Source organism: Apteryx mantelli, chromosome 1 (assembly GCF_036417845.1).
Source record: "Apteryx mantelli isolate bAptMan1 chromosome 1, bAptMan1.hap1, whole genome shotgun sequence".
NCBI classification, from domain to species: Eukaryota; Metazoa; Chordata; class Aves; order Apterygiformes; family Apterygidae; genus Apteryx; species Apteryx mantelli.
The window spans coordinates 132772372-132791565 of record NC_089978.1 but is presented as its reverse complement, the minus strand read 5'-3'; the positions used below and the strand labels follow the sequence as shown (position 1 = coordinate 132791565).

Here is a 19194-nt window from a genome sequence, read left to right as displayed (position 1 = left end):
TAAACTAATAGTAATTCCTCAGCAACACATCCTTTTCTGATCCATATAGGAAAATAGAATGAAGTAGAATATAATATCATAAAATATAATCTTACCTGAGTGCTTGTGGAAGTAAAGATGACTCATATCACTGTATTACAAATATATAGAAAGCATGTAAATTCTGAATAAAAAAGGATACATTCTTATGGCTCCTGTTCTTGTCCCAATTGCCAGAATTTTCTGAACTGGGTCAAAAGCTAAGGCAGTGGGTAGATAAGGAAAACCATGGCGAACCGTCTGAAATAAAACAAATGAAAGTCAAAGTGAATGATTTGTAACAACAGAGAACAAGTTTATGTTTTATTTTACCTGTATAGGAAGAGAATCTGTATTTTGCTTTATGTTGTATTGTTTGCAATACATTTCAAGAAAAGTATTAAAAAAGATGTAACATTCTGAATTTCATGCATGCCAATTTCAAATCATGCTATTTATTCTGTACTATTTTATATGCTTTTATTTTTATATGCTTTTATTATAACAAAGTATATATTGGCATATCTTGCCATCTAACTGGTATATTTTGCTTATATGGTATATTAAAAGATAACCTTAATATGTCAGGCAGCTGTAATTGTAAATTGAAAAAAAAATACATTTAATATGCTTTTAAAACACTGTCACAAACAGCAGCAGTAGAAAGAAATGGAATATGTCCACAGTGAGAGATCCAAAAAAAAAAAAAATTGAATTGAGTCTATGAGGTAAAAATCCTTAATATCATTTAAAAAAATAACCTACCAAAGATGTTCTCAAAATGAGCAACTGAACCACCCATCCTTTCTTAATCTTTATTTATAATGTTATACTTTTAATTCTAATTGTTGAAAAGAGACCTTGGGGAATAAATGAACTGAGCATGGTGTAATGCATGCTTGAGTTTGAAGACAATAATATTTAAAAAAATATTAGCCTGAGGTTTATGACCAATATGACCTACCTGATTTTCATGAAGGAGTAAGACTCTAGCATAAGAAAAAGAATGAGAATAACTACACTAAACTATATAAATAATAATAAAAAAGAAACTGTAATGGGTGTGACTGCTTACCTAAGGTTGGGTAACAAATTGCCTTTTTTAGTATACAGCTGGGACTGGAGAGGAAGTGCTTTGGACCAAATGAAGTTTAACATTTTCAGATATTTTTTCTTCCTTGAAATTATCTTGTTCGTGATCTGTGTCTGCTGAAGTATTCAGCAGTCCCTATGGAACAACTTCAACAAGAGGGAGTCCTTAATTGCAGACCTTTTGAGTAAAAGGCAGCTGATGATCTCTACAGCTGTATCACTCCAACTCTGATTTCTTTCTTTCCAGCTGGAAACACTTCAACTGACATTCACAAGTAGTTTGGGAACAACCAAATGCATGTTGTTCAGCAAATAAACTCTTCCTTAAAAGAAATCTTACTCATCCTGTATTTTAATTATTGCTGATAAGGGATGTCTTTAAAAAAATGCTAATTACTAGTTTCCAGACTCCAAAAATTTAGAAATATATACTACTTCAGTAACTTGCAAAATAGTAACTGATTTTTTTATGTTAATGTAGACAATTATTAAAGATCTCCACAACTCTGTTTCTGGTTTGGTGTTTTGTATGAGTGTTTTGTTTTTTTATTTTTATTTTCTCATCTTCTCTAGTAGTAGGATTGCGCAGACTAAACAATTTGATTTTCGACACCTAAAATGGAACTAGACTGATATTCTATAAAAATGTTTTTACCTCTCATGTCACAAAACACTCTGGAATTACTAACTGGAATATTTTCTAGTGTGTCTAATGTCTGGCTTAGCTGCATTACTAATTTTCTATTATATTTGAGATTTTTGTATTCTGGGGAATAAATGTTCTTCCCTACCTGAAATACATATTTTTCAAAAAGGTTTTTTTGATTATTAATTTTTAAAAATCCTTCCTATAATAAAGTTTGAATTTCTAGCAATTCCAATCACAATAAAACTTTTCTGAGGTTTATCCCTGGCTGTAGCTTACAGTCATGTTTCTTTGATCTAAGAACCTAAAGATAAGTATTTTTAAAGAGTTATTTGAATCTTGCCTAAGTATTTAGCATCTTCCTTGTATTTTCAGTATTTCTGCAGTCTATATGAAGTCAGACTTTTCATTTGGAAATCTTATTTGAATCCTATTATTGAGGCAGAGCTACTTGGAAGGGAACTAGCTGTGTGCATCTTTTCAGGACCATAGTTCAGTAAAAATTCCTGAACTCTAGGATTGACTCAAAACTGTTATTTCTATTTTGCAGCCATTTTTGAAATTAAGGGGATTTATACTTATTCCTGTGTGGAATTAACCTAAGATCTTGTGAATGCATAATTCTTCCATTTGTAGAATAAGAAATATTGTTGAAATTTACTGATCCTTCAAATAAATTACAATTTTCAAGTAAAATACTTATATTTATTAGAACTTCCGATTAAAAACAATAATAATAATAAAAAAAGGACAAACACAGTCTAGAAGGAAAGCCAAATTATACTGTACACTGTCGAAGTGGAAAAAATGTCTCTATGACTGAGATTGTGGCATAAATAGGAGCAGATTCAGAGGTTGTTCTAGAGATCAAGCCTATCTGACAGAAGAACAGGGACAAGTTCTTACACTTTAGACCCCCAGCCTCTTGTCCTTTTGCAACACTCCAACAACCATCCTATTTCCAGGGACTATGAGAAAAATGGACATGAGAACGTAGCACTTAAAGTAGATTTTTCAATAATATATTGATACAATTAATATGAGCATATATGCAAGAATTAGTAATGATTCTAGAACTGTGCCTGCGCTTCCTTACAGCATTTAGTAATACAGGTGAAGAAGGGGGGAGGACTGCGGAAATAACTTGGTCCTAAGGTGACAAATGAAGTATATTACCACCCACTCTGTGCTGTGTCTGGTAGGAACAATGTAGATGAAAACTATCAACAGTGACCAGAAAATGCAAAACAAAGTAGAAATCTTTTCCAAAATTAAACTATCTCAACAGCAGACAAGAACAGCAAAAAAAGAATCCTAAATATATCAAGCAGCGTTCTCATAAATGTAGGACCTATTTATTCCTACTGTCCTAAGAAAGGTGCCAAAAGAAGGGAGAGAAAAAGCAGACAGCAGATGGAGCCAAGACTGCTTCTCTCTGCATTATCCAGCTTCCTTTATGTCTCCTTTTTTGGCATGTTGTCTCTAGAGGCAGTCTGTGCTCCCTAGGACATACAGTGTATATGCAATATTTAAAATATTTTATTTGAAACAGAACAATTATAAATGTAGCTACAATTTCAGCATAAATCCTTGTTCAGTTTTGTTATTCCATTTTCAGTGTGATGAAAATCATTTTAAATAATTTTTTTTATGGTGAATTGCATGTATATATCATTAAAATAATCTTTATACAACCAATTTACCTAAACGAATGTAGGAAATTGATTGTGGGGGCTTGCCAGTATTTTACCAATGAATTTTAATATGCTGTACAGAATGAAACAATAAGCTCTTTCTAAGATACCATGACATATTTCTGTGGCCAAAACCCAAAATCCCATTAGCAGTAATATGCAATATCCAGTCTAATTGTTCACACGGTACATAATGTAGCCTTTCAGTATAAGAGCATTTCCTAACCTTTTTCCTATGGTACTTTATATTAGATTGCGAAGTTATGATTTTTCAAAGTAATTTTGATCTTTTCTAAATAATTTCAGAAAATACGGGACTAAACACTATTTTAAACTCTATCAGTTAAGTACTAAGGTGTATGATGCAAAACTGTACCTATACTAACTTGCCTAAAGGTAAAATTTCTAACTGTTCTACTCATACTTTATATATATCCCATTTTGTGTAACATTTGACAGCAAAACTGATTTACTTTGGTAAATAATATTTTGAGTGTATTTATTAAAATTGAACAATGTGGTCTAAGCCTGTAACTCAGGACATAGAATCTATTTCCAATTTGTGACCAGCCTGCCACATGCAGTCTCACTGAAGCAAATAATTTATTTGTTTGTGGAATAAGAGATGAAGTACTGATTGAAGCCTACATATGATTCTCAGGGATCCTTTTACTCAGCTGCATAAGAAATTAATAAATGTCAATGATTCTGGCTTTCACTGATATTGTAGTGGTGAAAATGGGCTTTTATAAAGATGTGTTGCTGTGCCTTATAGCCCTATACAGCCACGACTTCCCTCATTTATAGGCTTCTGTGCCAGGATTCTCAGACTAGTAAGACTGTTTGCTCCCTGCCCAGGAAAGATGGGAAGAGGACAAGATACCAGTGGGCTTCAACCCCAAGAAAATGATACAGGAAGGATACATTTTTATAAGCTAAATTTTCAGGTTTTTAAAGGAATATATATATTTTTTTTCATTTAAGCTTAGCTAAAACTTTCCAAAATTTCAAACCCAAGCCATGGATTCCACTTAGCTGTTGCCCTGTGTTACAGGCCAAGGCTTCTGAGCATGTTCATAGGTAGTTCTACAAATTGCACATTTTTTTCTTAGATAAAGATACCCAGTGATGGTTCTTTTACTCTGTTTCTCTCTGCACCTAAACGCTAGAAACAGTAGCATGGAAAAATCCATCTACCAAAAGGACTCTAGAAGGGATCTTTGGAACTACAGACCAGGCAGGCTGACTTCTATCCCTGGCAAGATGGTAAAGTCTAAGATCAGTGAGTGACGGATAAAGGTGGCCTGCTGGAAAAGAGTCAGCAGGGTTTCTGCAATGGGAAAGCCTGTCTGACTAGTTTTTTGGAATTCTATGAAGCTGTTAGTAAGCATGTGGACAAAGGGGATATGGATATATTTGAATTTTCTAAAAGCTTTCCAATAACGTTATACAGCAAGGTTATTAAAGAAACAAAGTTGCTGCAGGACTGGAGAAAAGGTTCTTTTATGGACTGGAAGTTGGTAAAGAACAGGAAACACAGGATGGGGTTTAATGTTGATTTTTACCACGGAGAAGTCAGAAATGGGGTACTCCATTTGCTCAGACCAATTTTATCCAGCATCTTCAACGATCTAGAAAATGTAATGAACACATCTCCAAGTTTGTAGCTGATACTAAGCCCTTTTGGGTAGTCAAATTCAGTACCAATGGTGAGCAACTCCAGAAAGACTTCATTAACCTGAATAGGTGGGCAAAAAAGTGATGAATGAGCTTCAGTGGGGATAGGCATAAGATAAGGTATCTAGGAAAAAATAATCTAAACTAAGCTTACATGATGCTGAATTTGGAACGAGCATTTACAGCTCAGGAAAGTGATTTTGCAGGCATCATAGAGAGTACTCTGAAGTCTTTGGTTCAATGTGCAGCAACAACCAAAATAGCCAATTAATTCTGGGCATCATCAGGAAGGGTATTGAGAATAACACAGAAGGCATCATTTTGCTCCTGTGTACAACCTTGGTGAGCCCATACTTTGAGTATTGCATGCAGCACTGGTCTCCACATCTGAAGGTCAGAGATGATATAGAAAAGGCAACTAATGCTCAAAGTGATGGAACAGGAACCTTACCAGGAGAGACTAAAAACACTGGGACTTCAGTTTAGAGAGAAGAAGGTTGTGGAGGTATATGACAGAGATTGACAGAATCAAGAAGGCTGTGAATCAGCTGAATGTGGAACTGTTATTCATCAGATCCACAGAGGCACTCAAAACAAGAAGAAGATCAGATTAAATCAGAAAAAGTACTGCTTTACACAACAGGTAGTGAACTTCTGAAACTTGGTGCCATATGATGTTGTGAAGGCAGATGGCACCAGTGGGTTCAAAAAGGGATTAAACAAATTCATGAACAATATCAATAAATGAATACTGAAGAGACTAGGTAAGGATACAGTCTCCAGCATCTCCAGTCCAGTGATTGTGGATTATGGGAGATTACAAACGGAATGGACTACAGAAAGTGATCTAACTTCATTACTCTCCCTAAATGACATAGTCTAATGCAGCTGTCAGAAACTGACTACTGGTTTATATGTTCCTTTGGTCTGTCTCAGCAGGACATTTCTTATGAGCTTATAACCTTCATGTGCAGCAGCCCATCTGAGAGAGGATGGAAAAGGGGATTGGTATTGGTTGAGAAAAACACAACAGAGAAAAAAACATGGAATATGTGGATACACAAAGGAAAAAGAGAGGTGTTAATGAAATAGGCAATATAATGGTGGGAAGAAAGGATTTATACACATGAACAGATCAGACTATTCAGCAAATTTCATAATATTTACATACGCATCTTTCAGCATAGAAGAATAATACTTTCAGCAACTGGCAAATTCATTTTGTCTTTTAACTTTTAAATTACAAAACTGACTTTGTTACAAAAGGTCACTTAATAAGCTACAGTAGAATTCTGAGAAAACCTCTGTCCTGGACATAAAATAGACTTTAAACTGAACCTGAAATTTTAACAGTTTGGTTTCACAAATATTATATATTGATAATTATATTTATAAGGAAAAATTCAGAGATATATATTATTAGTATTTGAACTGAACTGACTTGTATATTATATGTTTTTGTACCATGAACATATGAACCCTTTTTTCTTTTGGAAGCAGCTGTACTTCAAAACTACTTCAAAAATTTAAAGCATAAGACTTCAAAAAATATTATAAAATATATATTTTAATATGCTTTTTTTCACTCTACTGTTTTTAAAAAGACGGCATGCAGATCATATGATTATTTTTTAGAAACATGCCAGTTCTACCACACATCACATGAATTTTGAATTTCCTCATATTGCTTTGGCCCTGAAAAAGAAAATATATCTAAAATATATCCAAAATATATCCAAAAGCATCTTCCAGATGCATTTTATTTTAAAAAATAAAAACATTTTCTTTTAAAATTTATTTTAAAAAATAAACAACTAAAATCTGACACAATCAAAAAAAAAAAAAAAGACCAAATCTTGCAATCCTCACTAGAATTCCTCTTTTCATGAGAAAAATCTCTGCAGAAACTTTAGAGATGTCATTTTCCACTTCTGCAAACTGGATGTTAAACACTGTGAAGTCAAAATGGTCATATTCCATATCTGATTTCTATAGATACAAATGGCCAAGTGAAACATAGGGGACAATAAGGCCTTATGAGTTCCAAAAAGCATTTTTCCCTAGACTGTTCTCTGATATACAGCAGAGTTTGTCAAAAATACAAAATGAGCAGAATTCAGGTATAAAAATTCACAAATAAAAAAAATTATATTGATTAACTGCATTATTCCTTGGATTTTAATCTTACTTGTTTGATCTATTTAAATCATTGTTGCTGTGGCCAAACTCCTGACAACTACTCCCACTTGCCAAATCAACCACAGCACAGAGTTACAGCACAGATATGATAATTCATGAATATAATCATCCCAAGGCAGGTATCATCTTCTTTGGAGAAATCTTCACCTCCTTCCTCCCTTTCTTTCTAAAAGAGCTCTACCAACTTAAAAAGAAAATTAGAGAAATACACAAAAAGACAGGAAATGGAGAATGCAAGGAAGGAATTGCATCCCTTGTTCAGTAAATGTGCTATAACAGGCTTCCCACTCCTGCCAGTGAAACAGTAAAACTGGTAAGAAGAAATGGGGCATCAAACCTTTATAAAAATACCTATAACTTCAGCTTTGGTGTAAAATAGAAAAATGCCATGGACTTTAATGAACCTAAATTTGACCTATTTATTTAAATGAGACTTCTGTCCAAATGGGGGCTTATTATAGGCTTTATATCAAAGTAATTCAAACAGTAGCTCATATTGATCTTTTTTTGTTTCTGTCACAGCATTTAACTGTACTACAATAAAACTCAAAATTATGTTCTGTTCAGAATATCATCAATACAGCAGAGATCTGTTTTATGGATATTTACAAGAAAGGCAAAAACATTCAACATATCTGATAGCCCTGAAATGAAAACATTTCTGTCTTCATTCTGACTGTGGATGCAGAGAATAACACAATTTCATAATGTTAATGGGAAGTTTTAAAAAATCTGTTTTTATTAAAGTTACACCAGAGCAACAGGGCAATATATCAAATTAATATTCTATGTCTTTCCATTTTCAGATTTTCTGGAAATTTAATACTTTGGGCTGATTATATCCAGATCTGGTTACTGTCCTGAAATGGATGTTTAGTTTGATGTTTTCAGAATATTTTAATTAAAAATTCAGCCACAATGAGGAATTAAAAAATTCTGCAGAAAATTCCCATGATTTTGCTGCTGTGAAAAAGTTCTTGAAGCTTGTTTTTGAAAAGCTGAATAAAAACAGTGCTACATCCCTATTTTGATAGAGAGAGAATCTGTATTTTTAGTGTAGAACCATCAGGATTCCTGTGAAAATGTTTTATTTTGCACCATAATCTGCTGTTCTTGTATTATCACTACAGACCTCAGAACACATACTATTAGCAGAATTCATTGCTAACTCATCATATACAACATAATTTACAATTTATTATTAATTTATAATTAATCTTTTCCTAACTTTTTGCTGTATGCATATTGTATGCAATTTGAGTACTTTTTTTTTTTCTGACGTTGAATATAGAACTTAATCTGGAGATATTGGCCAGTGTCTCATCTCACATAGGGTGAAAATATATTCTGAATGAAACAGAGATATTCTGTGGCAGCTTTTCACCCTCCAACAGCAGTGAAATCCAGCAGATCCTGCACATTACTATTTCCCCCTACATACCTATACAGACATAGCTTACAGACACAAAAGAGGACACAACATCCAAAGATCAGAAGAATCACATAGAATCGCATCCCTGTTTACATAATCACATACCTGTTCTCCTGCCGCTGCCTCATTTAAAATATACTTTAAAATATATTTAGGGAGAAACAATGAATGAACAAGGATTCTAAGGACCTGCTTTTTTACAGCTTTTATCCAGAACTATGAAGGAATATATCTGTAATAAAACTGACTAAAGACAGGTGTAACTGAGAACACACCTCCATTCCTAAAGGACAGGAAAGATGGAATGGGATGAATGAAGCAGAGGTCAAAGTTCATAATTCATTTAGTATGACTTTTTGTAATGCCCAATGGATAATACAGAGATTTCCTCACAGAAACCATGGTGAAGAACACAAACAGAAGAACACCCATCCAACCTGTATTTTGTATAGTGTTCAAACCAAATGTAATGGAGGATACAACACAATATAAGCAGATACTTCATATGATAAATACTGGATTGTCATACATACAAGCATAACTGAATAAGAGTTGAATAACGGTCCTGACTTCTGACTGTTTGACTTTGCAACATTAATGTTCATATATAGTAAATTTTTGTATGAAATATAAACATTGATTTTTAATTGATTAGACTCAAATTCTGCAAAAAGGTGTGCTACCATATACACCTGTATCTGCACAGTATCCCACTGAATTCAGTGGGGATACTTTTGAGTACATGCATTTATCAACTCAAACTGTTAAATATTAGGGATCAATTTTTTTTCAGTACCTTGCACAACTTAACTTCAACAGAACCATAAAAAGTGTATCTCAACAGACTTTGACCCTAGCTACAGGCAACAGATTGTCTCTACTATTTTTTACTGTTCACAGTCTTTGTTAGTGAACTATTAGAAATGGACATAGCACTGTACAAAGATAACATCTTATTACATTTGAGCATATTTACCAGCCATCTGTACCTAACAATATTGCTTTCTCTCCACTCCCCGATGCACATTACTTGTACTTCTAATAACACAGTCCTTTAACTGCCTCCTACCAAGATTCTAACATACATTGTGACAAAATTAGCTGATCCATATAAGCTGCTTTTATAAGCAGTTTCTCAGTACAGCCAGCAAACCAGTACATTTATATAACGTAGAGTATATTACTTTGCCTCTCTCCTGCTTTCTTTTCTCTATTTATAAAAATGAAGATATTGATATTAACTTTTCACAGTATTTTGACACAGAGCCCCAAAAGGGATTTAGGAATATAATATGCACCAGGGAGCATCAGGTGCCTCAGAATATGAGTCAGATATAAATGGAAAGTCATCTAAACTAGCCAAAGGGAATGGGGTGCATCTTAGATTTAGTCCATCTTCCTTGAAGACAGCTGTTTATTTTAGGCGGTACATGCATTTCTACTGAGAAAAAAAATCTCCCACCACTTCGTATTTTTATCCATGAAGCTCTAACAGCAGACACCTCAGTCATTTCTTTCAAAACTGAAATATAGGTCTTTTTCTTTAACACATAAGCAGAGGAAGAAGAGTTGCTTATGCAGTCAATGTTTTGCACAACAGCTCTATGATTAAAAATGTCCCTGAGATATGGGCAACCCAGGCTGAATCCCCTCCATCCTCACAGAAGCGATTCAAAATCACTTTTCACACTACAATAGTGAGAAACTTTCTCATTGATCAACTGGTGACCCACAGGTGAGGTATAGCATATAGAAACAGTTTGTCCAGTTCCCATTAGCTGGGGATAACAGGTAAAAGGATAAAAATTATGGCACTCATAAAGAAAGGAGAGGCAACAAGAGAAAACTTGGAGATGGGAACCAACTTTGTGAGGAAGGCTCCAAATCCCAGGTAGGAATTCATTACAGTTCCCACAGGGTGAGAGACTACATCACCACACCAGATTGCTGAAGGCCTGTTTTATACAAGTGAGAAGGCACTCAGTACTCTCAAGTACTGAGGAATGTACTCTTCCTCAGTATGTTCCATGGGTTTTTTTTCCCACCATTTCCAGGATATCCCAGGATTTCCCAGTCCCATCATCAGCTCACGCAAGGAAGAGTGGAGTGTAAAGTCATCCTGTTATGATAGTCTGACTTCTGAATAAGTGGCTGTGAAAAAATGACCCCTAAATACAGAGAAGTTAGCTATCTTTAAGGTACATTCCTGGTAAGGAGAGACATTGTCAGTTTCTCATGTGGAAAAAGTATATACTAGATTCCAGTTCTTTATCCAAGGACTCCACAGACCTGAGATTAAGGAATCATTAGATGAAAAAAAAAAAGAAAACTTGAAATATCACACAAAATTACATTAAAAGAATATCGCTAAAAATGCCAAGTCAACCATGAAAAACAGAAAAATTAGGACATACACAAATTAAGATAATCTATGCAACATGAATTTGTTCCCCTTTTGTGTATGCATTATCTTTCATTAAATGATCTGTTTCTGCCATAGAACTTTTGCCTCACACCATGCATAGTACACTGTGGTCTGTCCTATGGACATACCAAATGTGTGCAATAGAAAAGACATTTCTGTCGAAGTTGTCTATTTGGTACAAAATAGGAAGGTGCAAGGTATAATTGGGACAGAGGATTACAGAAAGTAAATTCTATCAGTGCTCTTACCCTTGGTTTTATAAATGATACAGCCAAGGGCCACAGATTAAGCTTTTCACACATGGCAGCTAATCATGTGTCCTTCATTTTCTGAATGACCAGTTTGAGACAATGGAGGCTGATGGTATTCAGACATCTTAGGTACAATTCACAGGTCCAGTCTGAAGTGAGAATTCCGTCTAGTCCAATGGAGACAGGGAAGAAATTCAGAGCCATTCAGACTATCGAGGGTGGACATCTAAATTGACAATGTGAATAACCAGCCTAAAGACTATTCTGTAGATGTGCAGAATATTTGTAACAGAATGTGAAAACAGTAGAACATGGAAGACATAAGTAGTATAAAAATATTAAGTATATTAAAAAAAAAAATCAGATTCATGACAGGTCAAGTTGGACACTCAAAATTAGCGGACACTTGACAATCTGGCATTTTGGATTTTCTGTGCCTCATTTCCTCATCTATACTGTGGGAATAATAATACCTCCATCTCACAGAAATATTGTGAAAAATCAATTCATTAATGTTTATAAAGCTTTCAAAACTACAGTGATGAACACTTCTGCTGAGAAAGCCCATGGGGAACTTAGTATAAGGGTATGTTATGAATGATAAGTATGCAAAGAAATATCGAAGAGTTTTCAATTCAGCAAACACCATTCATTTTACTAAATAAGACGTATAGAAGAAATATGTAATTAAAGGTTGTATCTACAAGCAAACATAATTTAGGAAATTCAAAATTTTGCAGTGCTTGATTTTGCACCTTAACATTCCTCTTAAAATGGTTTTGAGGCTGTAATTGCATATATTGGCCTTGATGGGTCTTTGTTAATGCATTTAGGATTAATATTTGATTAACAAATCAGATATACTAATGCAAAAAAGTTGGTATTTAATTTGCAAAAAAGACAAAACAGTGTCTCCAGTTATACTACCATAGGTAGTTTACTATCTTCAAAGTTCTTAACAAAGCAGCTTTTAGCATGCTATACTCTTTACCACAGATCAACCTTATTTCAGATTAACATAGACATTTAAAAAAGAAAAATACATTATATTCATCACACATCCCATAAAATTACCATCATCTAATTACAGAAGTGTCATTTTTGGCTCTGTGCTTTTAAACAGAATTCAGTTTTGCACCAAACATTAGATTCAAACTCTGTTATATATGAGAAATCCTTCCCAACATTATATCTTATTTACTATTTGAATATAGAATGAACTCTGAGCACTTACAAGTATGGGTTAATATTAATTTTAAAATGGATCTTCTCTGAAATATGGCACTTCACACAGATTTTCTTTATTTTGGCCCTGAAAGATCTTACAACACAGAAACAGCACAGATTAACCAAACAGTTCAAGCTAATTAAAACACTATGCACAGCTTATACCAAAGAATTTTTTAAGGTCAAAAGTAATTTTTCCATTATTCTTTATAACCGAAAATTGAACAATGTGCTACTAAACAATTGTTCTTAAACTCTCCTTTCAGAATTTATCTTCTATTATCTTTGAACTGCAGCTTCATGTTGCATCCACACTTAAAATTATCTACTCAGCTGCTGTCAGAGGGACTGAATGTTCCTCTTCATAGGTTGACCAAATAAAGTGTCACCATCTAGAAACCCTGGAATTTAAAATTTAAGGCCAGCTTATAGGAAAAACAGGTCATTAAGGTATATAAATACAGGCTTTACAGCACTATCAGAATCTTACTCTGTCCTATTGGGACACCAATATGATAAAAACATCTAACAGGTCTTTAAAACTCATCTGCATCTAAATTTGCATCATGAACTTTGAAATGTCTAAATCAAAATATTTTTAGATAATTTCACTCTGTGAAACAGGAGTTCAGCCAAGAAACAGTACACCCTCCATTATAGATGTGATTCCAAAGGAAAGAAATGCTAGCAGAAAAACAAAAAAAGGAAATTGTCCTTGAAAAATAGCTACTGATTGGATGCATCTTGAGGGCCTGCTTTTGTCAAAGATAAGTGGGATTGGTAATCAAACCGTGGACTTCCATACCAGTTTCAACAAAATCCTAAACCTGTTCTGGCCTCCATGGGTTTTTCTATAAGGACCAGGTAATGTGCATACTGAAACTATGACTACACTATCAATATGAGTAATACAGCAAAATTCAAAGGGATGCTTATTATGAGATGATTATTATGGGATGCAAAGCTACCACTCAGTGATAACAGTTCAGACCAGTTTTGGAGAGAATACAAATCTCATGCTTCAGGGTTTAAAGACAGTCACAAACCCATCAGTTTCAGGAATAATTCTGTTAGGAGAAGATTACTCTGGGGCTCTTGAACATGGCTCTTGAACATTTTCCAGGGTATCTTGCCACTGCCTACATCTACAGAAAACATACTGGACTGGATTAACTTAGATAGGCCTCGTCAAGTATAAGTGTTACTATGTTCTTAACTGAGGTCTTGATTTCAAACATTTTCTGCATAATTAACATCATGCTCTACAAATTCAGTCCTATGATCCTTCTTCAAAACAAGCTCATGTATTTCTCTGTGGGAGACTTACTTTCATAAAGAACATGCACTATATGTTTGAAAAATGTACATCTTCATTCTTATTCAGCCTTCTCCAAATTGCGTCATCCCCTAACAATTGACCTTCTGCAAAAGTAATGAAATCACCAGTTCCTCCATTTATGTTCTTACTGTTCAAAGTTCTACTCAAATGATTTTCAACATCCTAATTGTGATCTTCTCAATTCCTATACTAATACGAGATTTTTTCCCACTGCTATATGGTAATTTCTACATACTATGGACAAACACAGGCTGGCATAAAAAATCCTTGCCAGAAAAATATATGAGGGGAAAATATAAAGGAGGATTAACTAGCTCTATCATCATGAAAATTAATATAAACTTTACTAAAACATTCTACTGGATCATACCTAGTTTTTGGCATGACACTACTATCTCACACATTCAATTCAGCTAATGTGAACTATAATCAATATCTTTATGATTTGCATGTGGATACCCAAATCCCAAGGGCAGCCCTAAATATAGCATGAACTATACCTCAGCTTGCTGTTGTCCCAAAATACAGCTGACAGAATTTCACATCATTACATTAATGCTTTTAAAAGGGTGCCACTGATTCATTAGTACAGCTACATAGATATAAATTTATAATGCTTAAGAAAGGCTGCAGCTATTTCATACATAATAGTTTCAAGAACATTTCATTTGTATTCTTTAAATCATTAATGTCATCTTCGGTATCGAAAAATAGATGCCAGAAGTAACTCATTGTGAACATCTCAGAGTAAAATAAAACATTCAAATTCACTTCTATTAAGTTTCATCTACATCTTGAAAAGACACTGTAGTAATAAGAATCCTAAATATCACAAAAGGGAGAAGCAGCTTTCAGGTGTGCTACTAATAAAACCAGTGTTCTGATAGAGCATCAAATCTGTATTTTTAGTCTAGAAGACCTCCCACCAACTCCAAAAAGGCAATCTATTTAAGTAAAGACTGCAGGGTAAGGCCCTTTAATTCTTAAGTATGAGTCAGCTTTTATGTTTCACGTCTAAATGAAGATTTAATAATCAGCAAAGAAATGGAAACTGTTTTAGAATATTACTTAGACTGTGGGTCCATCTGCCTTGATCCTGCAGATCATAACAACCTAAAACTACCATTAGCTTTAATCAGTTCTGTGTGCAGCAGGATCACAGATCATCAGAGTCCTTAAACATGCAGCCTGTATAACTTACATAACCTAACATGAAAATACACAGTTGAAATGTCAGAAGTTCTACACAACAAAAGCTTGAGAAAGGTAAAGCTTTGATTATTTGTGTCTTGCTTTATTTTTAATTTAATTCAGATTGATCAAGGTACAAATTATGGCTCAGATCCTTCACCCTGTAGCATGCAGACTGAAAGCTGCGCCTGCGTAGAGTCCCGCTGCTTTCAATCCACTTGCATACTACATAATGCAGGATTGGGGCCTGTGGGTTTTTTGCTGGTTTACTCGAACATGTTTATAATGTTATTAAACTGCAATACAGCTGAATAAGGTAGGCCTGTTGAATACACATTGCAGTATTTTGTGCATGTAATCACAAAGTATTTTGAGGAAGTTTGCTTTTAGTATACTTCTGTACTTGGAAAAAAAGGAAGCTGATATTTTGTATATGCAGTTGACTTCTGCAGTACAATGCATTCATAAGCAAGTGCTGCTGCAACCAAAAGCCCTCCTATACAAATATTTACTTCGTTGAGAACATTTTAACCTGAGAGTTAAGTCTTCTAATTTAAAAAGGGAGGCAATTATTGCCTACTGAAATCTTCTCAAGATGATGTATTCCCAGTACACTCATATTCCCAAGTAGGTCTATCAGAACAAAGCACACAACTGTCTTCAAGTAATATTAAGCCAAAGGGAAATACAGAGATAAGGTAGAGAATTTTTTTCTTTACAATTCATCTTATTTTGTCTATTTTTGCAAATACACCACACAAAAGAAAAATATATCATACGAAATACAGATCTTCGGCACTATCAAATGACTTAAACATGGAAAACTGTGTTCAGTTTTAGCCTTACTCAGAATTCTCAGAATGTCAGACCTTCTAATGATATTTCAGTATATCTTGATTATTTGCATTATCTTTTTACTCAAGTGTTAAAAAGGGAAAAATCATGTACTGAAGTATCTGGCATTTCATAAGATACAGTGTACATACAGGTGAATTTGACTCAAAAGGCCTGAACCTGCTTTCATGGATGGCAAAGAACTGTAAAACTCCCTGCAATTAGAATTTGTATAGAACCTATTCCAAAGCTCTTTAAGTCATGGTGGCTCATCCTTCTAGCCCTGAAGTCAGTATGAGTTTTGACATTAGTTGTATCTGAAAACAGAATAGAATGTGATTCATGATATCTGAGATTATGAAAGCTGTGTTTTTCACTAGGACCAGATCTGCACACAACTGTTTTATAGGGTTGCCTTGCTTGTTTATACTTCTTCCATCTTCCCACAACACAAAAACAAATGACAATGTGCTGAAGTTGACCATAACCTAAATCAAATCAATGGGTGTCCTTACACTGGCTGAAGAAAGGATGGTGTATTTAATGGGTGAAGTTCATTTACTCTTAATCATGTAAATTGCACTAATTAAAAATACTGGTTTTTGAAGGTTCTAAGCAAAACAAACAAGCAAACAAAACTTCTAATGAAGTCTACAGAATTAATGTCAAAGTTAAAGATAACAACATAGGATCAGAGGATCATAATATAATCTTGCTTTTCTTCTTTGTTGTTCATTACAGAAGTGTGATTTTCTATTCCAGGGTTGGTCAGAAGTGCCAAGTAGTTTGTACTGATTTTACTCATGTATTTAAGAACATCACTGAAAGCTTGATCGCAGAAAACAGTCATAAAATGTAGTGAACATAGGGATATCTTATGCCTTCTACTTGAAGGACCTAACCAATACATAAAACCAGTACCAAACAAATTTGGAAACTTTCAATATTTATTCTGTCCTACTAAGTTTATTGTTATCTAATGATGATTTTCAGGGCTAATACTAAAAAAAATAACTGAAGCTACATCCAAACCCTCACAAATAATAAATGAAAACACTATGTTCAGCAAAAACTGCTCTGCTTTTATTTCTAGTTTATGCCCTTTCCTTAAAAATAAGGGAAGGAAAAGAAGAGCGGATGGGAACAGGGAGGAGGGGTAGTAGATGTATACAATTTTAAATTTGTAATGACTGGTAAACGTTATTTGTACTAGCACCTATTGATTTGCTTTTCTGCCCATGATCTTGTTACTAGTTTTGGGTTTGAGAATGAACTCAGGATTGGGCCCTCAATGCTGAAATTAAAATTTTTATGAATTTACTGTCTACCCCAACTCTGCAGCAGAAAGAAAAAACATCAACGAGATTTCTGTCCTTTCATGCCAAAGTCCTTATACAACCACTGCAGTTCTCCAGAAGATTTATTGGTATCATATTACCAAGCCCCCCCAAAATGCAGCTTTTCTTATTTCTGTAGTAAAAAATTTGACAGACCTTACCTTACAAATTTGAAAATAATCTGAAGTTAGCGTCTCCTGGATCTCATCTCTGGGAGTCCCCACAGCTCCTGCAGTTCCTCCTGGGTGCATGGAGCCACCACCAGCCCCACTTCCACCACCACTGCCACCGCCACTGCTTCCACCAGGGGATGAGGCAGTTAAACCATCCAAAACTTTGCGAAAATTAAATTTCTTCATTTTGGAAAAATCTTTAGGAGGATTTTAAGGGGGGGGAAAGGATGTGTTGTAACACATTCAGCTACATGTAGCAAAAGAGAAAGTCTTTAACTGTCCTCTGAGTGAGGCAGCACTATAGTCCCTTGTACCAAACAGAAGGTCAATATTAGGTATTACTGACTGAAAAATAGAAAGGCTTCATTTTGTCAAATGTAAAAGCTACCTGGAAAGGTCCTTTTAAGAAATAAAAAATTCACAAGCAGCAAAAGTAAGATTTATGTTCAAACAAGGAACAATGGAACACCCGCCATCTGATTTCTCTCACAAAATCCACATTGAGCAGTGGCTAAAAAAGAAAAGTAAATATAAAATTCAAGCCATCATCCAAAAGAGTAGGGTCCATCTCTCTATCTTTTTTGTCTATGATTTGCCTTCGATACCCAAATAATTTAACAAAACTGCAAAAATTCAGCTACGTGCAATCTCCTCTCCCTCCCCCAAACCCTGTCAATAACAGGTATTTTTGCCTCCAGGATTTTAGAAGAGTGGATTTTCTTTTCCTGCCGCCACTCTCCTCCTGTAGCTGCTGCTACTCTTGCTACCTATTTATCTGTCTCTCCAAGCAAGTGCCAGCGACAACTGCTGCCCTTGATCCTCCTCTCCCCCGCCGGGTCCTCGACCAGGAGGGTGAGCAGCCGCTCCCCGGCCGGGGGGGAAGCCCTGTCTCCCCTCGGCGCCAAGCTGCTGCCTTCCCCGGGCGAGGGGTCGTGGCCGCCCCTCAGCACCGGGCCGGGCCGCTCCGCGAGGACCGAGCTGCAACAACCGGCGATCCCTTTAGCCAGCCCGGCCGTCCCGGGCTGACCGCCTGCCCCGTCCCTGCCGGCCTTGGCCCGCGGCACCCCCTGCCTCCTTCCCCCGCAGCCCTGGCGCCCTCCTGCCCGCCCCGGCCACCGAGGTGGCCCCGCCGCAGCGGGGACTGCCCACCGCCTTCTCGGCCCCGAGGGTAACCGGGGCAACGCGTGCGGGGCGGCCGCTCGCGCCGGGGCAACCGTTCCTAACGGTCGCCGGGGGCGCGGGTGCCTGGAGCGGCGCGAGCCGCTGACGGGGGGAAGGCAGGCGGGAGCGGGGCAGGGGAGCGGGGGCTGCGGAGGGCGGAGGGGGCTGCGGTCCCAGTCCGCGGCTGCGGCTCCCGCCCGCCCGGCGCGCTCGCCAGCCGCTCTCCGAGGTACTGAGCCGCAGCTCCTCCTCCTCCTCCTCCTTCCCTCCCCCGCGCCCACCCTCTTCGCCCGGCCCCGCCCGCCCGCCGCACCAGAGAGCGCCCGGGCTCTTTCGCCCCTACCCCCCCGACTTCGTGCGCGCGCCCAGCCGCTCGGGAGGGGGAGGGGCAACGGTTGATGATTGACAGCAGCGGCAGGCTCAGATTGGCCGCCTGAGGGCTAGCTGGGTGACATGAACGGAGGAGGGGGGGAAGGCGGGGACTGCTCTCATTGGCTC

General features: G+C 36.4%; 1 protein-coding gene across 1 annotated transcript in view; it reads right to left on the bottom strand.

Moving 5' to 3' along the window:
* The window catches only part of STXBP5L (syntaxin binding protein 5L), a 220723-nt gene extending 203002 nt beyond the window's left edge, over nt 1–17721 (bottom strand). The window contains exons 1-2 of the mRNA XM_067302244.1: nt 17524–17721; nt 182–279 (exon numbers count right to left, since the gene is read on the bottom strand). Of these exons, the coding sequence (XP_067158345.1) occupies nt 182–279; nt 17524–17721 (296 nt within the window). The remainder of the gene's footprint in view (nt 1–181; nt 280–17523) is intronic.
* Nucleotides 17722–19194: the final 1473 nt, after the last annotated feature.